General features: G+C 40.0%; 1 protein-coding gene across 6 annotated transcripts in view; it reads right to left on the bottom strand.

Annotated features, from left to right (window-relative positions):
- The window catches only part of PTPN12 (protein tyrosine phosphatase non-receptor type 12), a 150,572-nt gene that overhangs the window by 13,648 nt on the left and 111,009 nt on the right, over window positions 1-25,915 (bottom strand). For 3 of the 6 annotated variants that reach the window (XR_012156837.1, XM_073328578.1, XM_073328580.1), the window contains exons 13-15: window positions 10,775-11,751; window positions 3,247-3,324; window positions 77-168 (exon numbers count right to left, since the gene is read on the bottom strand). Coding sequence is in view for 5 of the 6 variants with exons in the window: in XM_073328578.1 (XP_073184679.1) it covers window positions 77-168; window positions 3,247-3,324; window positions 10,775-11,751 (1,147 nt within the window). In the remaining variant the exon portion in view is untranslated. Of the gene's footprint in view, window positions 1-76; window positions 169-3,246; window positions 3,325-5,324; window positions 5,970-10,774; window positions 11,752-25,915 lie in introns of those variants that run through there. The other 3 variants (XM_073328582.1, XM_073328583.1, XM_073328581.1) reach the window with 3 other exon arrangements.

Here is a 25,915-nt window from a genome sequence, read left to right as displayed (position 1 = left end):
TTTACCATTTGGTTGTATATTCAAAAGGTTAGTTCTAGAAGCTAAAAATTAGCATGGACTTATCACTGATACTTACTGTAGATTCTGTTTGTTTAGGAAGATTCTGATCATGCAGTATACTCCTTTCAGCAGATTGTGAAAACATAAAAGTCTTGGTCAAAGGTGCACCTAATAAAAATGAAATCTTAAAATCAAAATATATTTCAGAAATTTATACACTGATCTCCTGAGTTTCAATACCATACCAAGGACCGTCCTAACAAAACTTTAGAGAGAAGTTACATCAACCACCTTTTCTAAAAGGTCTTTAAAACAAAGAGTATTCACAATATTTCTAATCAACATTTTGTTCAAGACACTTAATGAAGAACTTCCAAGATTACAAATTGCCACCAATCAAAATGCAAAATCACAAAATTCCCTTTTTTGCTTAAAGTTGGATAGAATTTCCTACAATCAGGGAATTCCAGTTGGTAGGCAACTGGGTCAGTTTTTAGGTGAAATTTAAAACAAATGCAATACACCAACTGCGAAAAATTTTATACCTTGAATATATACAATATGTAAAACTTGGAAATGCATGGATATCAGATTCCACTAAATTCTATTTTGACATCTCAGGCTACAATGCAACATTATATGCAAAATAAATATTTTTAGAGGGAGATTAATAGATATTTATAAAGTCATAATTACAGATGGTACAAAGCCAAGGATTATAGACCCCAAAAATTCAGAGCTAAGGTTAGATCTGAAATATCAAAACATTTCAAGCTAAGGAAATGCACAAATAACCATAATTCTTCCCTGTAGTGACACCATACCAAAATAGGATTCAGATTATGGCATTTTAGCATTTTTTGTCTGAATTAAATGTTTAAAGACAGAATTTTCTTCTCACGTCACTACAGGGCAGAAATAAGATTGTTTAGGTGCTGTACATTTTTATACCTTAAGGTGCCTTGATTTCTTTCAGGTTTAACCTTCAGTCTGAATTTCCTGGGTTTGTAACACTTTTGAGAGAATTACAGCATCCCTGATTATTATTAAAAAAACTTTAGTACTCAACCTTAATTCCATTTTAAACAATTGTTGTCTGCAAATTTCCTTTAAAAATGTTTCATGCATGGACACTACACAAATTCCAACAATGTTACAGTGTGATCATTTTAATGATTTGAAGATATGAAGCAAAACGCCCTTTATTTGTTTTAAATGTTAACTTTTATGACTAGATTCACCAGTATGCTCTGGCTATTTTACCCCACTCTGTAGAAGTGCCAAGCAGTAAGAATGTACACACACCTTCTCCTTTATTAAGTTTTTCCTGTCCTCCAAACTCTCCTGTGTACAAACATGCTACCTAGTTCCCCCAACTGCCTGGATCCAGCATATTTCCCTGTGCACCCCATTTTCTCCTCCCTTTCTGCTCTTTCTTGAATAGATCTGGTTCAACAGGTAGCTTTTGTGGAGACATATTTAGGATTAATGGTAATTTTTTGCTATTATTTTTCATAAAATTTTCCAGAGTTTAGTGCATTAAATCTTCAGAGAAACTGAAGAATTTGCCCTCATTCAAAATGGGCTTCATATCCCATTGTTCTCAATGAGAGATGCCAAGTTGCACTCAAAATGGTGGCCTCCTATGCTGCCAGGAGGTAGAAGAGAACACTCAGACATACTGAACAACAGGGGAGAGAGATGCTCCTCTCAAAATGGTCACCAAGTGAGGGCAATTCTGGTTTCAGTCTTTGTCATGTCTCATTGTTCTCCATCATTTTGAAAGAGGGCTGTTTGTTGTGGATTTTCTGTAGAACATTATTTACTATCTGCTGAATGAGAAACTTTTAGTTACAAAAAGTAATTGGGGAAATTTTTTTTTTTTCTCCTAATTCTTTAAAAGTAGCCTCTGGACAAGATTTCAGTAAGATTGAACTATGTGAGACGTGTGAAGGGTCTGCATTATTCTATTACAGAGATCATTCAGGGCAAAAAAAATTGTTTGAATATGGTGCTAACTTGCTTAAGGAGCCCATTTTAACTAATTTTGACTCAGACAAAACTGATTTATATATTCTCAGAAAATAAATACTACGCTCCAGAAGTAAGTGCTCTAAAAGGAGTGTGGAAAATGCAGTTCATCCTTAACTATGGATTCACAAATGGCACTGTCACAACGCAGGTAATTTCTATACAAAATTCTCTAGAGCATTACCAATCTGCCCCAGACCTGATTTACATGAATTCCTTTTATTTATTTACTAATTAAAGCCACTGCTAGTTTTATGAGTGAAGTATTCGGATACAGACCCAGTGACTGATTTATTAGAGTTGGAAGTGTTGTCTGTTTCAATATGGGCTTTATGTCACAGTAGCACTGTGCTTACTAAATGTAACAATATTGGACTAGACTGCTGTTTCTGCAGGATACAACTGAGTAGGGCAACAGGAAGCTGTTTACAGCTCCCTTATTCTCTGCACAGCCCTAGATGTTGCTTAGAGCAGCCTAATGCTATTCTACCATAGGGACTGTTGCCAGCTGATCTGAAGGACCATCTATCAGCTACGGAGAGAGGAATATAGCATACACCAGCCACACTCCCTCCCCAACCCCTACACTGGGGGTTACAAGGACATTGAGGAAGCAGACAAGCAAATATTTAGCGGAGAGGGGGAAATACAGCCAGACTTCCATCCCTTCGCAGGCTGGAAAATCTGCTCCATTCTCTTCAAACTATCCTTAATATAGTGTTATAAGCTTTTAGTATACTGTATTTTAAGAACATATCCTTTTTTCAGGAAATGTTGACAGGCCATAAACTCAGTTTTTATCAGCACTCCCACCAGCTGTATCCAGGTGCATGTGCAAGTCGTAAGACATTACTACATTAATGTATTACTATGCTAAATGGCTGTAGGTAGAGAGAGCATACTGATCAAGTTTGCAGATGACAAAGCTGGGAGAGGGGTGCCCATACTTTGGAGGGTAGAGCTAAAATTCAGTGGGATCTTGATAAATTGGAAAACTGGGCTATTGACAACAAAATGAAATTCATCAAAAACAAATGTACGGTGCTACACTGAGGGATTAAAAAAATGCACAGAGTGGGGGGAAAACTGGATTGGTACTTTCTTATTCTTTAAAACAAACAAAAAGCAGCAGTACCCAGAACTACTATACTAGACTCATTTTATTCAGGATTATTTTATTCCCCAAACCTGTAAAATGTAACAGAAGAGACTCACTCTGTTCACTTGCTAATACAAATGATTCTGGTGTTCTTTCTGGTAGTGGGGGAGAGGAGTCTTCACTCACATCAGCATCTAAATCGAATGTATTATTGTAATTAGACAAACTAAGAATGATGTAGCTTTGTTTAAACAAACAGAATTTCTAACAACACTTAATAGGTCAATTTTTACAAGTCTACAGTATAAGGCATTGTATAAAGAAAAGTTTAAGAACAAATACAGATGCAAAAACAGGTTTATACATCAAATGAAACCATTTCCTATATCATTCTCCTACTTTAGTGTGCAACTCCTTGGGGAAAGGGCAGTGTCTTTGTATTGTTCAGTGATTAGCTCACTGACTGTTCAACAAATCAAATATCAAATGAAAAACTACTTTCTGTTCAGATGCCTAGGGTCCTTCAGTTTGTGCGGGGCGGGGGCGGAGAAGTATAACCTTAGTGGTGTTTGAGAAGTTTTTAGTAATAAGCTCAAAACAGTAAGACAAAAAGAAAAAACTTAGTGTGCACGTTTAAGGCAACGAAGCAAAAACAATGTTTTGCACTACCTACTCTGAATTTAAAGAGAATTAGGAAGCCTCTGTACTGGAGAGCTCTACTATTGCTTCTTGAACCTTGATGGTTGCACCAGTGCCAACAGCAGTAGTGCAGTGTATCCACAGCAGCCATTTTGTTTTACTTACAGTTCTGCCCTGTGATAAATGAAGGGAGCGGGGTAGCTCCCTTTTATGGACACCCAGACAGCCAGTTAGCTACAAAATCCCTGTTAGTCGCTGTTCTCTACTTGCTTTACCTGTAAAGGGTTAAAAAAGCCCATAGGTAAAAGGAAGGGAGTGAGCACCTGACCAAAAGAGCCAATGGGAGGGCTAGAACTTTTTAAAATTGGGGAAAAAACTTTCCCTGTCTGCTGTTCTCCAGAGAGGAGAGACAGAACAGCAATGCTGTAAGAAGCTTTAAACCAGGTATGAAAAATCAAGTCATACTTAGGAATTACTTATCTGAACCCCAGATATGTAAGTAGATCAGGGAATGTCTAGAAAAACGCAATTATGTTTCTCTTATTTTTTTATGGCTCGTGGATTCCCCAAATGCTTTTGTTTTGCTTGTAACCATTAAGCGGGACCTCAAGAAAAACCATTCTTGCTGCTTAATTATTATATTTGCTCTTTTTAAAATCTAGCAATAGCATAAGTTCCCAGATGTATTTTCTTTCTTTTTGTTTTTAATAAAATTTACCTTTAAGAACAGGATTGGGTTTTTGTGTCCTAAGAGGTTTGTGCATATTGTTTAATTAGCTGGTGGCAACAGTGGATTTCCTTTGTTTTCTCTCTCAGCTCTTCCCCGGAGGCAGGTGAAAGGGCTTGAGGGTACGCACAGGGAGGAATTCCCAAGTGCATCTTCCTGGGTCCAAAGAGTTGGGGTTTTTTTTGCACTTGGGTGGTGGCAGCATCTACCCCTCCAAGGTCAGAGAGAAGCTGTAACCTGGGGAGTTTAATACAAGCCTGAAGTGGCCAGTATTAATTTTTAGAATCCTTGTGGGCCCCCCAACTTCTGCACTCGAAGTGCCAGAATGTGGAATCAGGCTTGACATGCCCCATGTCACACAGCACACGTATTTTCACACAGCACACTAATCAACCTTTGAAGGCACACTGCCTTTCGAGTTTTTAGCCCACAATTTCAGGCTTCCTGAAACAATGGCTTGCTAGACATTTGGAAAATGTTTCTGCAAGCCCATGAAAATTATGAGAGAATGGGGGGGGTCAAAATCCCCCAACTCCTTTAGAAACTTAACCATTCATATCCACAGCCTGTTTGCAAAACGGAAACAAAACTGAAGCCAAGACAATTTTCTGCTGGAGGTAAGAGAAGACTACTATTTGTTATTAAATATTATTTTCTTTGCTGGTGGTGGGTTTAACTTTATGTAATAGCTTTTGCTGATCCTCCATTTTGTAAATGTATATGATTTTGATTAAGGATATTATAGAAAATGAAGTAGTCTGGTGTCCAGTGAGATTTAATGATACTATGAAGGATAAATTATTCCGCTTAATGAAATTTTAACAGATATACCGAAAACCATCTTTATTTAACACAACACATACAGGTCAGCTGAAGTAATCAATGCAAAACACATAATAAAACAGTTTGTAAATAGACACTGTAGGGACAGGAATTGCATCTTCTGTGGATCCTCATGGTCTTTTTCCCTAATCCTGATGAGGGGCAGAGTTGCATGGGAATGCCCAGGAAGAAGCAGGTAAGAATGGCCAGTCCAACATGTAGTGCTCCTGTCTAATGGCACTGTACTGAAGAGCTGGAACATAATGCACATGTACAGGGAGTCAGAGAGGAACAATCTGCAATTTGCCTCTTGCTCTGCATTTATTTCCCGTGAAGAGCTCCCTGTGGTACTCTTTTCCCAGTAGGCTCATTTCCCTGTCACAATAGATGTATTCCATCATGGCTTCTCTGTCCTCTTCCCTGAATGTACACAAAAAAGGTGGACTGTCCTCAAACTTCTGTTTCTTGTCCTCCACCTCAAATTCTATTACTGTGTATTTTCACACCCCTATGATGGTCACCATTTCATCTCTTGCTCTGCCTTAGCATAGAGATAGGTCAAGCATCTGCTCCTTCTGGTGCTGCCTGTTCACTATCTTGGTGTAACTAACATTTCCAAATTGTGGCCTTGATGCAGTTGTGGTTTCTAAACTGAGAAATAAGGAGAGAGTCAACAGGCATATTAATGTATTGACCATCCTTGAAGTACCAAGGAATGTCATAAAAGTAGCATTCATTTCCCTTTTAAATTCAAACTCTAAAGATAATCTGTAAAAGATTTATTTTAGAAAACTGAATATGAGCCCTTTTGCTTCATTACGATTTAGAAAACGTTTGGGTTCTTATTTTTACTCACTTGTTGCCTTTGAAATATCAGGAATACGAATTCATGTTTTTCCCAGTTTTGCTGGAAGACTTACCGGATATTTCCAGAGAACATATAGTCAGCTCTCACACCTTAACAGAAAGTTAGGGCATGTTTAATTTTTAACAAAGGCTTCCTTTTTCCAAAATGTTAGTAACAGAACAAAAAGTGTCTACAGATACCTTCCTCTTTCCATTGTTAAGCTTTCGCTCTAAGCTCGTGACATTACTTTCAGAGGAGTAAACTCACAGCAACATATCTTGTTTAGAGGACCTTTCATCTCCCAAGTCCTCATTTAAAGCTTGCTCATCTGCTTGTATCCAGAAAGGGACACTCTGCAAAGAGATCTTCAGCACCCAGAATGGTTTTGGATAAGCCTTTATCCACATCAGTTCTGAATTTGACCACATATGTCCTTTCCACCTTTCCTGGTCCCTCAACAGCACATTGCCAGCTTTTTTGATGCTGTCCAAAATGAACTCAGACTAAAAGAAACTCAGATGATGATGTGCTGAGAATATCATCAATGTGTCATAAATAGGTGTCTTCCACTCTGCTGTGGAGCAACTGTCAATGTTACAGGCCTTGTTGCACTGGACCTTCAGACCCTCTATCTTCTCCCAGAATTAATGATACTTTGCTTGGCAAGACATTTGGAACCCAGCTGCAAAACATGGTATTATGAATCGGTTCAGCTGGGAGTAATCTGCTGGTTGCTCCAAGTTCTCAAACACCGGGACACTTCCAAACCAGCTGGCAGCACATTTATATGATGGTTTCTTCTGACATACTACAAAAGTGGCCTGGTAACTCAAGAGATTGTGAAAACACATGTACTAACATCCCAAGCATGTGCAATCCAATTTGAACGGGTGAAAGGCTTCTAGCAAATTTGACCCTTGTACAATACAGAAGCACCTAAACAACAATTGGTGCGCTGTAATGCACACGAATTGCACTGTTGCAGCTGTTATGCCAGTACTGTTCTCTACCCTGGTGATGCAATGGTGGAGATGAACAGATGTCATAATTAACTCAAATGGCATCCACAAAGTCCATGAGCACTGGTGCACTGTTGGAAGCCTGGCATGTGGACTTGCTGGCATGCCTGTAACAGTAGTTAGCATGCCAAAATTTTCTAGTATAGACAAGAAAAGTTCACACACACGTGTACGGTCTCTTCTTTAGGACTTTTAACTACTTATTAGCACTTTCATCTCAAAGTACTTTACAACCAAGTGTCACAAATAGCCTTCGTGCGGTTATGTCACCGGGTGGCTAGCCTCTTAAATGAAGTGGGTCCAGCTTCTCTGGAGACTAAGACGTGCACCCAGTTGGGAGCCGAATGAGGGGGCAGGTGGCACCTGACTGGGAGTATGATTAGAGAGAAAACCAGACAAGAGAGCTTGAATAGGACTGGGGAGGGACTCTACGAAATGAAAAACTGCATGATAGCTCCTTAGACTCTAGGCCCAGGAAGGGCAGGAATAAACTATTTAGCTATGAAGAACAGCAAATCCCCATCAGAAAGAAGGGAAGCCCAGGGCAGAAAAAACTACCTGGATGTGAGGAGCAGCAGAAAGACTTCAGGAAGCGGTACGCTTGGGGAGGGAAGAAACTGGGACAAACTGCAAGCAGCAGCATAAAGCCTTAACAGGAAGGTGCAAAGTTTGAAGAACCTGGTATAACAGGCTGAGACTGAGAAAAATAAAACCCCAATGAAAGCTGTTTCAAACATAAGTGTCTGCATGGTAATCTTTAAGAGACAACATGGTGCATAGTCCTAGTGTGACACTGTGGATGATGACTCCTGATCACCTATACATGGTTCTGTTTAAGGGAAAGAAACCCATCAGCTTAGGGGTGGTGCTCCACTGAGGCCTGCTCCATTTGAATCATTTGTCAGAAAGGACAAACTGCTACTGCAGCACTGAAAATCTTAGTCATACAATCAAAGCATAAAGCCTAAACAGCCCATCAAGGGTATTAAGCACAATTTATAATCCTCATTTTAAGACCAGCCCTTGAATGTTTTTGCACCAGCATATTCTCTAATACAACACAACTGGTTACCAGGAAGAACTGCATTTGACCATTAAACATGGTTCAATCAGCATAATACAAGGGAGACAGGTGAACCCACAACGACCAGGCGGCACATATATGACAAACTAGAATCTACCACAATTTAAAACTTTAAAGGGGAGAGTCCTCTGCCTAAAATGTTTTATCAAGTCTTCTAGAAACCACAGTTCAGACTTCATTTAAGTTCTCTCTCCCTCTCACACACACTTCTGATGCAGCAATTCCATTGATCAAGCCTCTCGGTGCTATGTTCTTTTCAGTCTTTCATCACCTTTATACCACACCTTGCATTGCCATCTTTTTTACATCTCACTTTTATGTCCTCACAGTATCCATGCCAGGAGAACATGGCTAACATGTTCAGACATGAAGAGATAGACTTGAACATTATCATAACTTGGGACTGACAATAGCAAAATAGACATAGCAACAGCCCTGGGTGAGAACACCAAAAGCCCAAGTAGAAATACATTGAAAACAAACAGTTTAATATGAATTTACCTGTTTTTTACTAGTCTCAAGACAGACCATTTTGGCAGATATGCTAAATAGGGGACGGAAGCAAAGGGTATTTGCTTTTTGGTACGTGTCTTATGATTTTAAAAAACCTTAAAATAGGAATTAGCTACTTTTAACCCTTAGTCTACGTGCAAGCTATGCTTGTAGAAAGAATTTAATCCTGAAGCACCTGTAAAGATAGCGTTCTTTTAGATTTGTCAAAAGATAGTATGCTTTTAAATATAGGTCATTTCTGACAGAAGCACAGCCTAGGAAAAAATATAAAAACTTCCAAAACGCTTCTCTGAAGCGGCAGCAAAGGGATCACCTTTTGTTTAAGAAAGTTGACTTCAACATCTCATATCACTGAACACCTCATTTTGGGCCATTCAAGATGGTGGCACGCACAAAAATCAGTAAACTGCTTCCTTATAATTATCTTAATTTTAAAAAGGCATCAACTATATTCAAGAACTTTGTCAAGCATGGTTTACTTGATGCCACAAATCTGAATGATTTAGTCAATATGTGATGGTTCATAAAAATATAAGAATGGCCACTCTGGGTCAGATCAATAGTTCATCTAACTCAGTATCCTGCATTCTAACAGTGGCTGGTGCAGATGTGTCAGAGGGAACGAACGGAACAGGGCAATTATTGAGTGAGCCACCCTTGTCATTAATTCCCAGCTTCCGGCAGTCAGAGGTCTAGGCACACCCAGAGCATGGGGCCATATCTCTAACTATCTTGGCTAATAGCTATTCATTGACCTATCCTCCGTGAACTTTTCTAATTCTTTTTTTTAACCCAGTTATGCTTTTGGTCTTCACAACACCTACTGGCAAGAGTTTCATAGGTTGACTGTGTGTTGTGTGAGAAAGTACTTCCTTTGTTTTAAACCTGCTGCCTATTAATTTCATTGTGTTATGTGAAGGGGTAAATAACACTTCCTTTTTCACTTTCTTCACACCATTCATGATTTTATAAACCGTATTACATCACCACTTAGTCCTTTCTTTTCGAAAGTGAACAGTCCTGTCTTTTTAATCTCTCCTCATATGGAAGCTGTTCCATACTCCTAATCGTTTTTGTTGCCCGTCTCTGTACTTCTTCTCAGTGTGTGGGGTTTGTTTTGTTTTTTTAAGATAAGGGAACCAGAACTGCACGCAGTACTCAAGTTGTGGCTGTACCATTGATTTATATAGTGGCATAATGATTTTCGGTCTTATCTATCCTTCCCTAATGACTCCTAACATTGTTAGCTTTTTGACTGTCACTGCACATTAGTGTTTGATGTCACCTGCTCAATTATGTTTAACATCTCTCTTTTGAATGGAACTAGGGTGTAAGCCTACCTTCCTCACCCCGTTCTGGTGCAACGAACTGCAAAAACCACAGAGCCCAACAGTAGTATTAGAAATGCATCTTCTATTCACAGCGTAACACGTTTCTCAAAGAGCGATAAAGCAAAGATAACTGTTTTACTTTAACCAGTGGTGACCATCAGACAGTGGTGACTGGACAGATAAATTACTCAGAAGGGAGTATTGCTGCTATGTGGTTTTTTTTTGGTTTTTTTTACTGTGAATGTAGTTATCCAAACTAATTGGATATCCAACATTTAACAGACTGTGATATTTGTTAAGTACACAAAAAATTTACACTAATATTTCCAAGTATCCAAAGTGGTGGAATGAAGGGGCAACCTAACTTCAGATGAGAAGAATGAGACTGTTGAAAAGGTAGAAACAGGCTATTCATGGAGTAAATGTTTCTCAGTACAGCACTCAAGGCAGTTTATCAAGGTTTGTAGTAACAATACAACAGGGTTAACTCACAGGAGATTGGGAAACTAAATTAGATTGTTGCAGAAGCAGCCATACTGTCAATTTAAAGTTTAAGATTTGTAATTAAATATTTCTTTGAAATACGGTCTTAAATTATGAAATATTTTCCCACTCTACAGATTAAAAGTGACAAATACAGCTGAAATACAAAAAACACCTACCTTTTTCCTCTTCAGAATGTCTTATGCTTGGAACATCTTGTCTAGCAATGGACATTGATAATACTTTTCTAGAAGAAATGTTTTCAGTACTAGTTGAAGCAGAAACTGTGGCACTTGCGGTTGAAATATTAGACATACTTTTGGTCATGGCTCCATCAACGTTCTTCTCATCTGTGTCAGAATCATCGGAATGAAGAGGATTAGTGAAACAGAGGGGTGCTCTAACTAAAAGTGTACTGCCCCGATGATCAACTGTTTCACTGGAAGAGCATTCCACTTGAGATGTGGGGTTTGGTACCAGAGAGGCAGTTTTAATACTATGACTTAAGACATCTGAGGACATAGCCTCAGATGCAGATGTAGGCAGTGCATTTTCAGGCCCATGTAGTGACCACATGGCATGCTCCTTCTCTTTGAGAAGCAGACGGTCTGGTCTTGGTGGAGCATCAGAATCCTTCTGGCTCTGCAGCCCTTCCAGTGAAGCTACTACGGCTTTGTTAGATTGTGGCACACTGTATTCCATACTAGAGTTTTGAAAAGAGTCTACAAGTGAATCCCCTGAACTATGATCCAGTGGCTTAGAGTTCTTATGCATTACACAAGATGAAACAGACTTCATTTTAATTGCATGTCCTCGGTTCAAAAGAGTATTCCCATCAAAGCTTCGTGGTCCCTCCTGAAGAGGTACCTTCTTAATTTCAAAACTTAAGTTGCGCTCCAGCTTTTTCTCCACACGTTCATTGGGTTCATTTTTCCCTGAATGTTCTGTTGATTTATTATAGTTTTCATTGAGGTCTGTTGAATGGTCTGATGAAACCATGTGCAAAACTGGCTTTGGATGGTATCTATCATTGTCCTGCCACACAGTAGTGACTGTCGGATAAGCTGAAGGAGGAGATGGTGTTAAGATGGGTGGTACTGGGTGAGGCTCTGGAGGCTGCAAGATTTCTTCCTTAACATCTCCTTCTACAAGACAACTGCAAAAAAGTAATTATGTAAATTCTCTGTACTTCAGCATTATCACATCTGATATTATAGCTCAAAAAAATTCTGAAACATCCAACATACATTAATCTTAAACCATGGGTAACACTTCTACTGCTTGCCAAAAATGGTTGTATAATATGGCTGACAGAGCAGATATGAACCAAGCACAACAGTATAAATGGCAAGGGAATAGTTGATAAGTCTTCCAAAATATAACTTGAAAAAGATGCTTGATAATGCCACAAATACTAACTTTTAAGGCCAGATCTTACAAACCTTAACCCATAAAATAGCTTCAAAGCAGATTTTCCCTCACTTTCCTCCCCACAGCTGACTCTACAGAGCATTTGTAGAATGGTCAGACCTTCTTAAGAACATAAGAACAGCCACACTGGGTCAGACCAAAGGACCATCTAGCCCAGTATCCTGTCTTCAGACAGTGGCCAATGCCAGGTGCCCCAGAGGGAATGAACAGAACAGGTAATCATCAAGTGATCCATTCCCAGCTTCTGGCAAACTGAGGCTACGGGACACCATACCCGCCCATCCTGGCTAATAGCCATTGTGACGATACTCCCTGAAAGACTTTCTGGGGAAAAAAACGCAATTGGATTCATAGGAGCATAAAGCGCCCTGTAAAAACCACTGCTTTTAATGAAGCTAGGAAAAAATCCCTATATTTAAACAAAAATAGAAATATTTCAAAAGATATCTTAGATACAGACTCTTTTTGGTACTCAATCACTCTCAACTTCTAGCTCAGTTTGTTGCCCTCATCCTCCCCAAATAAAAGTCTATTTGACATTTAGAGACATTTTAAACAAAACACATTTTCTCCACAGATTTAATGGCAGTATTGTGAATATAGATTCAGTTTTTCTTACTCTGAACATTAGTTTATACACTAACATGTCGATGGCATAGCTTCAGTGAGTTACACACAGTATATAAAACAGATTCATCTATTGGAGTATCTGATTTGTTGACAAGAAATTTCATTACCACCTTTTTTGGGAGAGAAAAGCAACAGGGGTAAGGTCAAAGACACCTCTGAAAATTTGTTTTAGTGAAATTAGTAGATTTTGGATTTTGACAGGAGTTTACAATTTATACTATTTCTATTAAGTGTTGGTAGAAAGTTTGTAGTTTTTGAGAAAGGGAGAAATATTTTAGGTAGGAGTGTGTAAGATATACAAAATAGGTATCTAATAAAATTTACTGTAAGGTGACACTGAAGTAACAGGTCTTCTTGATGTTAAAATAATTAAAATGACTTAAGATTTATTTAAGAAGTCTACACACAGGAATCACTTGTTATATAGAGGTAGGTTTTTTACAGAGCCATTAAAATTGGGGGGTCTTTTCCACTATGAGAATAAAAAGCATACTATCTACTGGGGTGTGAAATTAATGCAAGCAGGGGAAAAGAATTAGAGTAAAACATTTTTATGAAGATTTTTGATGCAGAAGCAATTAAATATAATCTGGTGTCATGTATGCTAGAGACTTTGATACTTGGGTATGCGATATCAGTGGATGAACTTTGGAGAGTAATTTTTCAATAACCACATTTCCACAAGAGGATTTGAATACATTTACTGAAAGTGAATCAATTTCCCCTACAGTAAAATTAAGAAAAATGCATTAAGACACTTTCATTCAGCAGATGGCATTATTATTACAAGGGAAAAATGTGTCAAGCACAGGATTATATGCAAGAACAATTATGTGGTTTATACAATTAATTGCCCTTGTGATGTCATACCTACATGAAAGGGGAAAAAAAGAAAGAAAAAAAAGGAGTGAGAAATTTTACCCAGAAGAGTGAACTCAAACCTTGGGTTAGGCTTTTAAAGAGTACGGGACATCCGTTTTCCAGGCTTCATGCCCAAGTTCCATAAGATATGAATAAATTTTGATGCAAGAAAAAAATTGGAATTTTGACAGACTTTGAATACTGTTTTTCTGCATAAGCGAATCCAAATAATGGAATTTCAATGTTTTTTGGCCTAACAGCTGATTCTAACGTTTGGGTTCACTATACAGGAATTTTACTCATGATATCTAGTAATATCCCTTCTAGCTTGTTAAAAATGGCTTGGCAAAAAATCTCTTGCAGCCATCTTATTGTAATTAAGAGAAGAGTGGTTAACTGGAGCCATTCTTTAGAAAAATTTGGTTCAATTCTCACAGAGCGTAAACCAGAGATGTGCTGAGCACCTGCAACATCCATTGATTCTGAAAAGTGGACGATCAACACCTCTCAGGAACAGGTTCCTATTGTCTTCTTAAGTAATATGTCATTGCTTTAAGATGTTATAGTTTGTCAAACAGGAGTAACAGAGCTATGTGAATTCAAATATTGGGTTTGTAATATATTTGAATATTTGTTTGTTCACATCCTCAGGAAGACTTTGGCTAAAATGTCAATGTGATGTGATGTGCCTGTCACTTTTACAGGAAGGCTGCACCACTCTTGAAGATTATGTAAATGAATTTCTGAAACATTCAGCAAGCCATTAAAGAACAAGATTTTAAAATTAGACTCTAATATGCTATTTCGTGTTCTGGAGAACATCTACTTGTCCCTGGATTTATAGATAAAGTTTATCTAAAAACAGTGAAATACTATTTCAGATTACTGACACCTTTCAAAAACAAAACAGAGGTGAGACTGACCCAAAAGAGCACAAGAAAAACTCCTTATGACTTAGATCTGCTGCTTCCAGCAGAGTAGGAGAGATGTTTCCAGGATACTAAAAACTGCTTAGTTATCTTCATAGCTTGTATAAAGGTGAAGAATAGTTTATGTAGCGACATAAGTATTTTTTTTTCCTATGAAATCTGTCACAGTAAGCCCTGGGGAGAAAAGCTTTTAGATCTTAATCACCTTATTACTCCTCATAGCATTTAAATGAACTTCAATATAAAGATGTACTATATTTTCATAATCATTACACAGCTTTCATTATAAAATCTGAATATGCTCTGATTTGGAAGTTAACAGTTTGTTACTTTTTAAAAATAATTTTAACTCAAGCTAATTTATTGTATAGTGCCCTAAAGTATACTGGATGTTTCAGAAAAGGAAGATAATCTACGCCCCCAATAAAGTTTACAATCTAAAAATGTATAAACACAATAAGTGAGATGACAAATAATAGGAAGAGGCTGGGTAATGCAAATATGGAAAAGCATTTCTATAAGTGCACCCATCCTCCAACCATGCACCAAAGGATTAATAAAATAGACAATTTAAATTTTAAATCACTCTGTGCTTAGTGGAAAAGTGCAACTGTATTAAAATAGGGCAAAATGTAGTTCAGATTTAAATGAGGACTGGCTAGCGTCCAAATGAAAAACCCTCAATCCATGGTTACTCTGTTTAACACACTGTGGAGTTTTATCATCAAATAAAAGAGTGATGTCAAGGTCATGGAATGCAGCTGCTATGATCAACCAAAAATAGATACTGAGCTCTGCATTCTTCTGGATAATTAAAAGAGGAACATTAAACCCTATGTAAGTGGGCTGAGGCTAGACACCATATTATTCTACTTTATTTAAGCATCAGATCTTATTCAGCCATAAGGGAGAAACACTACAATTTGCTTAACTTGTCAGAAACTGAATTATAGGTTAAAACATATACCCATGCCTCAGGAATCATCAAAAATAGCCCACTGGTGATTTTCTAGTAAAAAAAATAGTTAAATGAAAAATGTTTTTAAAATCACCATTAACAAATTATTAGCAGCCAACCGATTCTTGAACTGTTTTTAATTTTAGCCTAACTGAATATGTGTTAAAAGGTTCTTCAGAGTTTGAAATGTGGCAGAGGAATTGCTTGCCATTACGGCATGCAGCTTCATTCACAGTAAGTGGCAATTTGACTTGTATCATCATCAACATTCTAATCTCCTCTCCCAAATAAAGAACTATTGTGTTTTCTATAGAAACAGAAACTAAATCAGGATGATGTGGAAACACTGTCATGTTTCTTTTACCACCAATTTCCTTTTCTCACGCCTTCTATTTTCCCATTTCTCGTTCAGCATTGCCTTTACCTTTGTACGTTTGTGAAATATTTCAGCTGTAATTAGTTTAATCATTTAAATGTTGGGTCTAAAGGATACTATCAGTTTGAAAAAAGTTACCATTTTTCATCCTACTGAACACCAATTCCCATTATCCTTTTCCTTTACAGGTGTCTTACTTATTCTCTAGCAAACAAAGCTACCAAGTAATTAGGTAAGAGAGCTTCAAGGACTTGGCTCACTGAAAGATACCTGTGTAATTTAAACATCTCCTTCAGATCCTAAAGAACCAGCACATCACTGCTGGAGCTGAAGTAATTGAGTTCTACTGTACCGAAATAAGTCTAAATTGCAAGTTAATCAAAGCTCTGGCTTTGCAGCTAACAGTAGGAATAAAATTAATTCTCCTCAGTCTAAAGTACTTAGATAAAAAAATCAGTGTGGCTATTGTATCAACAGGCACGAATACTGTAATACTGGAGTCTGAGATTTACTAAGGCAGGTATACGATACAACCGCATTTGCTCCAACCCCTCAGACAGAGACAAACACCTACAAGATCTCTGTCAAGCTTTCTTACAACTACAATACCCACCTGCTGAAGTAAAGAAACAGATTGATAGAGTCAGAAGAGTTCCCAGAAGTTACCTACTACAGGACAGGCCTAACAAAGAAAATAACAGAACGTCACTAGCCGTCACCTTCAGCCCCCAACTAAAACCCCTCCAACGCATTATTAAGGATCTACAACCTATCCTAAAGGATGACCCAACACTCTCACAAATCTTGGGAGACAGGCCAGTCCTTGCCTACAGACAGCCCCGCAACCTGAAGCAAATACTCACCAACAACCACATAGCACACAACAGAACCACTAACCCAGGAACTTATCCTTGCAACAAAGCCCGTTGCCAATTGTGCCCACATATCTATTCAGGGGACACCATCACAGGGCCTAATAACATCAGCCACACTATCAGAGGCTCGTATACCTGCACATCCACCAATGTGATATATGCCATCATGTGCCAGCAATGCCCCTCTGCCATGTACATTGGTCAAACTGGACAGTCTCTACGTAAAAGAATAAATGGACACAAATCAGATGTCAAGAATTATAACATTCATAAACCAGTCGGAGAACACTTCAATCTCTCTGGTCACGCAATCACAGACATGAAGGTCGCTATCTTAAAACAAAAAAACTTCAAATCCAGACTCCAGCGAGAAACTGCTGAATTGGAATTCATTTGCAAATTGGATACTATTAATTTAGGCTTAAATAGAGACTGGGAGTGGCTAAGTCATTATGTAAGGTAGCCTATTTCCTCTTGTTTTTTCCTCCCCCCCCCCCCCCGATGTTCTGGTTTAACTTGGATTTAAACTTGGAAAGCGGTCAGTTTGGATGAGCTATTACCAGCAGGAGAGTGAGTTTGTGTGTGTATGGGGGTGGGGGGGATGTGAGAAAACCTGGATTTGTGCTGGAAATGGCCCACCTTAATTATGCACATTGTAGGGAGAATGGTCACTTTGGATGAGCTATTACCAGCAGGATAGTGAGTCTGTGTGTGTGGTTTTTGGGAGGGGGGTGAGGGGGTGAGAGAACCTGGATTTGTGCAGGAAATGGCCCAACTTTATTATCATGCACATTGTGTAAAGAGTTGTCACTTTGGATGGGCTATCACCAGCAGGAGAGTGAATTTGTGTGTGGGGGTGGAGGGTGAGAAAACCTGGATTTGTGCTGGAAATGGCCCACCTGATGATCACTTTAGATAAGCTATTACCAGCAGGACAGTGGGGTGGGAGGAGGTATTTTTTCATATTCTCTGTGCATAAATAAAGTCTGCTGCAGTTTCCACGGCATGCATCCGATGAAGTGAGCTGTAGCTCACGAAAGCTCATGCTCAAATAAATTGGTTAGTCTCTAAGGTGCCACAAGTACTCCTTTTCTTTTTGCGAATACAGACTAACACGGCTGTTACTCTGAAAACTAGTTAAAGAACCTCCCGACTCAACGGCTCCCAGAATTAACTATACGGTGCTGTTATCAGATGAAATTGGGACAGCATGAAATGTTTTTACTCACAAGTTAGTGGCAGCACTCAAAATTTTTTCTTAATTTTTTAACATTTTGCCAATATCAAGTTCAAACACAATCTACCTAAAGATGATTATGTTCAATAAGGAATCACTATTTGCTCATATTATAGAAACATTTTAAATGTTTTGTACTGTGTTATAACTTGTTATAATTCCAAAACCATTAAGGAATGTTACTGGAAGATTCTATTGGGAAGTAAAACAAGACAAAAAGTGTACTTAAGACATCCTTTTCATGTGATTAAAAATGAAAAACATCAAGAAACAAGAATCTACTAGAATTCTATGAGGGGGTCAACAAACGTGGACAAGGGGGATCCAATGGATATAGCGTATTTAGATTTTCAAAAAGACTTTGACAAGGTCCCTCACCAAAGGCTCTTAAGCAAAGTAAGCTATCATGTGATAAGAGAGAAGGTTCTCTCATGGATTGGTAACTGGTTAAAAGATAGGAAGCAAAGGGTAGGAATAAACGGTCAGTTTTCTGAATGAAGAGAGGTAAATAGTGGTGTCCCCCAGGAGTCTGTACTGGGACCAGTCCTATTTGACATATTCATAAATGATCTGAAAAAAGGAGTAATCAGTGAGGTGGCAAAATTTGCAGATGACACAAAACTACTCGAGATAGTTAAGTCCCAGGCAGACTGCATAGAGCTACAAAAGGCTCTCAAAACTGGGCGAGTGGGCAACAAAATGGCAGAAGAAATACAAATGTTGATAAATGCACAGTAATGCACGTTGGAAAACATAATCCCAACTATACATATAAAACGATGGGGGTCTAAATTAGCGGTTACCCCCCAAGAAAGATCTTGGAGTCATTGTGGATAGTTCTCTGAAAACATCCACTTAGTGTACAGCAGCAGTCAAAAAAGCGAACAGAACGTTGGGAATCATTAAGAAAGGGATAGATAATAAGACAGAAAATATATTGCCTCTATATAAATCCATGGTACACCCACCTCTTGAATACTGTGTGCAGATGTGGTTGCCCCATCTCAAAAAAGATACATTGGACTTGAAAAAGGTTCAGAAAAGGGCAACAAAAATTATTAGGGGTTTGGAACAGCTGCCGTATGAGGAGAGATGAAGATGGGACTTTTCAGCTTGGAAAAGAGACAACTAAGGGGGACTATGATAGAGTCTATAAAATCATGACTGGTGGGGAGAAAGTAAATAAGGAAGTGTTATTTACTCCTTCTTATAACACAAGAACTAGGGGCCACCAAATGAAATTAATAGGCAGCAGGTTTAAAACAAATAAAAGGAAGTATTTCTTCATACAATGCACAGTCAACCTGTGGAACTCCTTGCCAGAGGATGTTGTGAAGGGCAAGACTATAACAGGGTTCAAAAAAGAACTAGATAAATTCATGGAGGATAGGTCCATTAATGGCTATTAGCCAGGATGGGCAGGGATGATGTCCCTAGCCTCTGTTTGCCAGAAGCTGGGAATGGATCATTTGATTACCTGTTCTGTTCATTCCCTCTGGGGCATCTGGCATTGGCCACTATCATAAGATCGGATACTGGGTTAGATGGGATACGGCTGGTTGGACTTGGGTCTGCGTACTACAGTGTGGACACCAGAGCCCCAGCTTAGGTCAAAAAAATTTTAAGCTAGGGTTGGCAATCATGGATTCTCAAACCCAGGGTCCCCTGACATAAGTCCTGCTAACCCTGGGCTTACCTTGCAGTGTAGACATACCATTAGAAAGGAAGGTATCTTACAGATGTGCAGCTTTCCAGTTGATCTTTAATTTGCTGCTTGTGTATCTGCCTACAAATAAAGGTTTTCACAGGTTTCAAATGCTGACATAAGAATGGCCATACTAGGTCAGACCAAAAGGTCCATCTAACCCAGTATCCGATCTTACTACAGTGGCCAGTGCCAGGTGTTATAGTCTTGGCCTTCACAACATCCAGAACTTTTGCAGGGTCCAGAACTTTTGCTATATTTCTGAAGCTTTGGGAGCAGCTTGCCCTGGACCCTCCTGTATAAGATCATATGCATGAGGGTGGGCATGCAAGTCCAGAAGCAGATTGCTGTAACTGTTTAGAAGCTGGCTGTCCCAGACTGTTACAGGTCCATTGCCACCCATTTGGTGCTGGAAAGTCGACTATTGGTAAATGGTGGCAGAGATTTGAGACAAGCAGGTGTGTGGTTTAACCCAACATGACAGGCATATTACTTAAGGAATATTCTTAAGTAATCACTGGCTTTGAGAGAATGGCATGATGCCAGTAAACCAAGTGCCAGCTCTAGCCAAGGCCATAGGTGTTAACTGACAAACTCATAGATGGAAACCAAACCAGCTCACCTGTATGTTAGGTTTGTTCTGAATAGGTATTAATTTTATAAGGATATATTTAGACTATGAAATGCTTGTAAATTGCTGCATGCATTAATCTCACTTGTAATGTCTGTATTCCATGTTACAAGGTAAGATAGAAGTTTGTTTTATAAAATTGTAAAAATGCCTGCTTTGAACTTGTGAACAGAGACAGGAAGAGTGGTTCTCACCACCCATCAAGACAAACTATCAAGACATATATATATATAAATCTCCTCACTGTATTTTCCACTGAATGCATCCGATGAAGTGAGCTGTAGCTCACGAAAGCTTATGCTCAAATAAATTGGTTCGTCTCTAAGGTGCCACAAGTACTCCTTTTCTTTTTGCGAATACAGACTAACACAGCTGCTACTCTGAAACCTATCAAGACTTGGTGGGCCCTCTAGGACAAAGAGCTTTCTTGATTGCCCCATCCACCCATGAAGAATTTATATGCAGGAGCACTCATCCCATTGGTTTGTACTCTGGTGAAAGGCCATATAAAAGGGGCTCACAAGAAGAAATAGTTCTCTTTGCTGTCTGAACTCTCACAGGGCCAGAGACACCAAACCAAAGCATAGATCCCCAGGGTCAACCTGGATCCACCCTGTAAAACATTCTGAACATAGAGATTACTACATTTCTGTCACCTTTAGAAACCATAGATGGTAACTCATTTGTGTATATATGTTTGCTTGCTTTAACCTGTAAATAACTAATTTATTTTTCCTAGGCCTGGTCTACACTGGGGGGGAGTGGGAATCAATCTAAGATATGCAACTTCAGCTACGAGAATAGTGTAGCTGAAGTAGATGCATCTTAGATTTAGAATCACTTTGCGTCCTCACAGCGCGGGATCAACTGCAGCCGCTCCCCCATCAACTCCACTTCCGCCTCTCGTCATGGTGGAGTTCTGGAGTAGATGGCAGAACAATCGGGGATCAGTTTATCACGTCTACACTAGACATGGCCTTAGTTAATAAACTTTTAGATCGTTTATTACAGGATTAGCTACAAGTGTTGTTTTTGGTGTAAGATCTAGGGTACGTGACTGGTCTCTTGGGACTAGAAACAACCTGAATATTTTGTGATTTTTGGTGACAAGACAGTCCCCTTGGGCTCTCCAGTCTGTCTGTGACTCCATGTAAGACTACTACAATGATCCAAGAGTTCATATTTGTTACTGGGCTGGTGAAATCAAATTACAGAACATACCACCAGTTTGGGGTATCTGCCCTGTTTTTGACTGTCTGTCCTGAGGTAGGCACTCAAAGTTATGAGCCACTCCAAACAGTGTGACAGAGGGTTTCCAAACTGCAATGGGGCCATTGCTGGGACTCATGCTCATCGTGTGCCCCTCTCAAGGAGCACATGAATTCATAAACCGCAAAGGGTCTTACTCCATAGTTACGAAGGACCTTGTGGACAAAAGAGGCTGAATTATGAACCTCAATGTTGACTGCACTGGAAAAGTTCATACCACCAGGGTTTTCCCACCAACTGAGACAGGCTGGAACACTATTCCCACCACATGACTGTCATAAACAGGTACTCACTGTTATTCTCAGGGACCCAGCATGTCCCTTTTTGCTTTGTGAAACCATACCCTGATCTTAGAGGCCCTGGCAAAAAAAGGTTTAATTACAGTCTCAGCAGGTGCAGAGTGGTGATGGAATGTGCGTTTGGCCTATTGAAATCCTGCTGGCAATATTTACAGACCTGTCTGGATTTCAGTGTCACCAAAGCCACCATTATTGTGGCTTGCTGTGTTCTTCATAATCTTTGTGAAGCCAAAGGTGAGCTATTTTCCCAAATGGAAATATGACAGACACTCAGCCACAAAGTGCACCTAACACAGCTGCAGCTGGATACACCGGGGCAACAGAAATTAGGGATGCTTTGTGTTCCCACATTATGGACTGGCAAGGGCCAGTGGCAGAGGGAGAATAGTATGTTTATGAACGTGCTTGTTGGGGGTGGGGATCGGGTAAGCACTGATTACTTTTGTGGGAGGGGATTTGATCACCCTGTACTGTCCTTTTGAATGACATGACTGCTTATTATGAAATGCGGGGGCGGGAGGGGGGAAAATAGTGTAGATTGATGTTTATAGCTGTATCGAGACATGGGTTTTGCATGAACAGGAGTGGGGAACCTCTCTCTCGCTCATTTTCATCCAGCCTGCAGGCCACATACATTCAACTCACCCACCGGGAAGGGAGACTTGGGGCTTCCCCCGCCTTCGGTGGGGCGAGCCGACGCTCACGGGGGGGCTGGAGCCACGCGCACTGGCTTGCCCTGCTGTGTGTGGAAGCCCCAAACCTCAATGTCCCCCATGCAAGTGAGCTGAACGTATGCAGACCGCCACTGATTTTTTTTGATGGGTCAATGTCCCCTGACACAGAAAAGGTTCCCCACCTCTGGCATACGATCTCCCATGCGTTTATTTTTAGTATATATGTTGTGTTGCCGTGACAATAAAATTTCTTTACAAAATGAAAATCTTTATTTTCAGACATGTATTGGAAAAGTACAATATTAAACTGCTGCCTGGCAGGCCAGCTGCCTTTAGCACACCAAATCAGCAACACCAAAAGCTTTAAAAATAACCAAGAGCCAAGTGCATAAACAAGTGCAAATAGTTGAACTATATACAAGACACCCTCCATGTTTTCCACACACTTGCAGCCGGGACAGGGGTGTCCATGGGGGAGAGGTTCAATACTGAGGACCGCATGAGACACATTTGCCCTGTCCTGTCACTAATAGGGTCCCAGTGAATGGGCCACCCAGCCATGGAGTTGTCCAAGCTGGTCCTGGAATGCAGGCCAAGGTACCATGGAGGGGACAAAGGCCATGGTGCAGGTGCAGCAGGAGCCTGCACTTTGGCTGCCATTAGAGGTAGCAGCCACTCAAACAACTCTCTGTTGTGCTCTCTCTTCCTCCTCTAGCTGCCATTCTTGTTCCAGGATCCGTGAAGAGTGCCTGTTTCCATGCTGCTACCTTGTCCTCAAGCTGCAAAGCCAGCCCAAGCCTGTCCACTTGCCTCTCAGTATGTCTTTCTTCTTGCCGCAAGTCCCTTTGCCTTTGGTACTCACGCTACTTATTGGCCCAGTCCAGAACTTCAATCAAATTAGTCATACTTCCTCCTGGAACCATTTACGAAGGTACGACGAGTCAGGCTTCTGCAATGTGGGCAAGCTAAGGAGGTATTGCAACATGTAGAGTTTGAGAGGCCTGGAACAGGACAAGACACAGATCTTGAATATCACTATGCAGGAGCACCAAATAAAAGTCTTTTTCGAATTTCAAGGATAGAAAATGTTACTTTTTGATACTCAATGTCAATATATTGGCAGAGGACTTCTCCAGACCACAGAAGCTCCTTGGACACAGCCAGATTAAATCGCAGTGAGAAAAATTGCATGCCACCAAAGTATTCATACATATGGTGACTGAACACCAAATCCATAAATGGAGTGGGCTGGTGAACTATTGAGGTGGCCCTGAAAAATACCTTTCCTCAAAATGTGACTAACTATCTGGAGTTCCTGCTATGGGTTTGGGTCAGAATTCAAGGGGGAATCAATAGGATACTGCATTAGCTTCCACATGGCTTCAGACCTCCTATGGCTTCCGATACAGTCTTTTAGGACTGCATGAAAAAAAGACAGCTAGTCCCTCTCCCCCCTGGCAAATTTATGGACTGAATTCAATCTCCCCAGTCATATTTGGGACTGGTGGTTTCATCACCCATGGAATGTACAGACCACATTTAAAAGAAATGAACTACATATGAACCTCTTCCCCACCGTACAGTTCAGTCCTTTCAGGGAGCTTGTTACCAACTCAGAGTATTGAGCGACATACATACAGGGAAAGTAATATTAGTTTATTATTTTAACAAACTGGAATTTATTAGAAAAAATGTGCACCTTCCCAGTAAAAATTCTCTTTTTATAGGCTTGTTTTACTGTTTGTGTTTCCTGGTCTCTACTTTGAATTCCCTGTGGTGGGCGAGGGTGGCATCGCGATGTCACGGCACTGGCATGCAATCTGCCATTAATGGATACATGCTTCTATCTAGGGCTGATCTCTTTTGCATTGGTTCTTACAGTAGAAATTGCTCCCACTGTTATATTAATAAACACAAAAATAGACCCAGAAACTTACTTGGCTCTGGGGTAGCTTCTCCCTCTTCTGTTTCGGCTGCCAGTTCTGCAGTGGAATGTTCCTCCAAGGGGGTGTAAAAAAAGCTCTTCTGAGTACATCCTCAAGATGTGCTGCAGCTGCTCCTGTGGCAAAGCTGCCTCCTAGGACCAGTTTCACCAATAGTGTTACTTCATTTGCCACCTGCTACTGGCTCCTATTTATTTCCATGCTGGCTTCTGGGACCAGCTGGACGCCATCCCAGCTTACCAGGTCATCATACACAGTTGATGACTCAGTGCACTCACCAGCACCCAGTCAGACTCCTCATAAAATGGGCATGATGGTGGTGAGCAGCCAGAGATGCATTTGTGGTCTCTGGTTTTCTGGTACTCTTGAGCTGCTTAATCCATTTTCTGCACTGATCGCCAGTCCGGTAAGTTTCCAGTGCCACCATCTTCTTTCCTAGTAGCTGGTATTCATGGTCACTCCTAGTACTCTTACTAAAACCCAGTTTTTCTGGCCCTGCACCAGAGATTAACCAAAATCTGGCTGTGCTCCTATGACCATGAAGTAGCACTCTTTGTAAAGGGACATCTGGTCAGTATCCATTGCAAACACTGAAGGTTTTCCTAGGGTGTGTTTGCAGCTTGGCAATCAGAAAAAAATGGAGGGGTTAAACACCAAACTGCTGCACTGGAACAAGGCGGGTGCTTCCATTTCCATGGAGTCAACTGCTCATTCTTGGGAGACAGAGGACAAAGGAAGTTGGCCGATAGCATTGTGGGATATTATTGGTGGACTCCAAGGACCAGAGTCCAGGAAAGGAGGGGTGCTGCAAAACATCCCTACACTATACTACAAAACAATAGGGCTTGAACCCTGGGTACCATCTTGACTTGGGTTCAGACCAACCCTCCATGCTCACAGGGTCCTGGGACCCTGGGTCAGAGCACATGTTCAAGAGATCTGTGTGTAGACTGAAGGGGAAGGGTTAGGGTTTTAGCCTGAGTCTGAGCCCAGGCTTACACTACAGTGTAGACATATCCCAAGATCACCCAACCCAATGAAGCATTAAAGGATTTTCTTTTTATTTCCGGTATAAGCCTGTTTTCTTTTACAAAAAAAATCCTCTTGGCAACATCTCACCCCATTAATATGTATATGAAAGTTTATTATAATTTTATCAATCGCTATACACCAACGGTTGCTGTGGCAAAATACGTAATGCACAATTATACTTTTATGCTCGCAGATAAAACTCAGGCTAACAGTTATATGAAGTTAAATTGACAGAGAGCACATTATTTTATCTTCTAAGAGACCATATTCAGAAATCCCTCCCAAGTGGATCAAACCTCTAAACCTTCAACAGAGGAAGCTAGAATGATCAGTCAGGAAGAGCTAAGATAAAAAAGACCCACTCCAGGAATTGTATTCAAACTTTTTCCATAGCTATTGTAACTGTTAACATTAATAAAAAACTATGTACGTGAGGGGAAATTCAAGAACTGTAACAGTTGGATACAGTG

Source organism: Lepidochelys kempii, chromosome 1 (assembly GCF_965140265.1).
Source record: "Lepidochelys kempii isolate rLepKem1 chromosome 1, rLepKem1.hap2, whole genome shotgun sequence".
NCBI classification, from domain to species: Eukaryota; Metazoa; Chordata; order Testudines; family Cheloniidae; genus Lepidochelys; species Lepidochelys kempii.
Note: the sequence above shows the minus strand (reverse complement) of the source record. Positions and strands in the feature narration are given on the sequence as shown.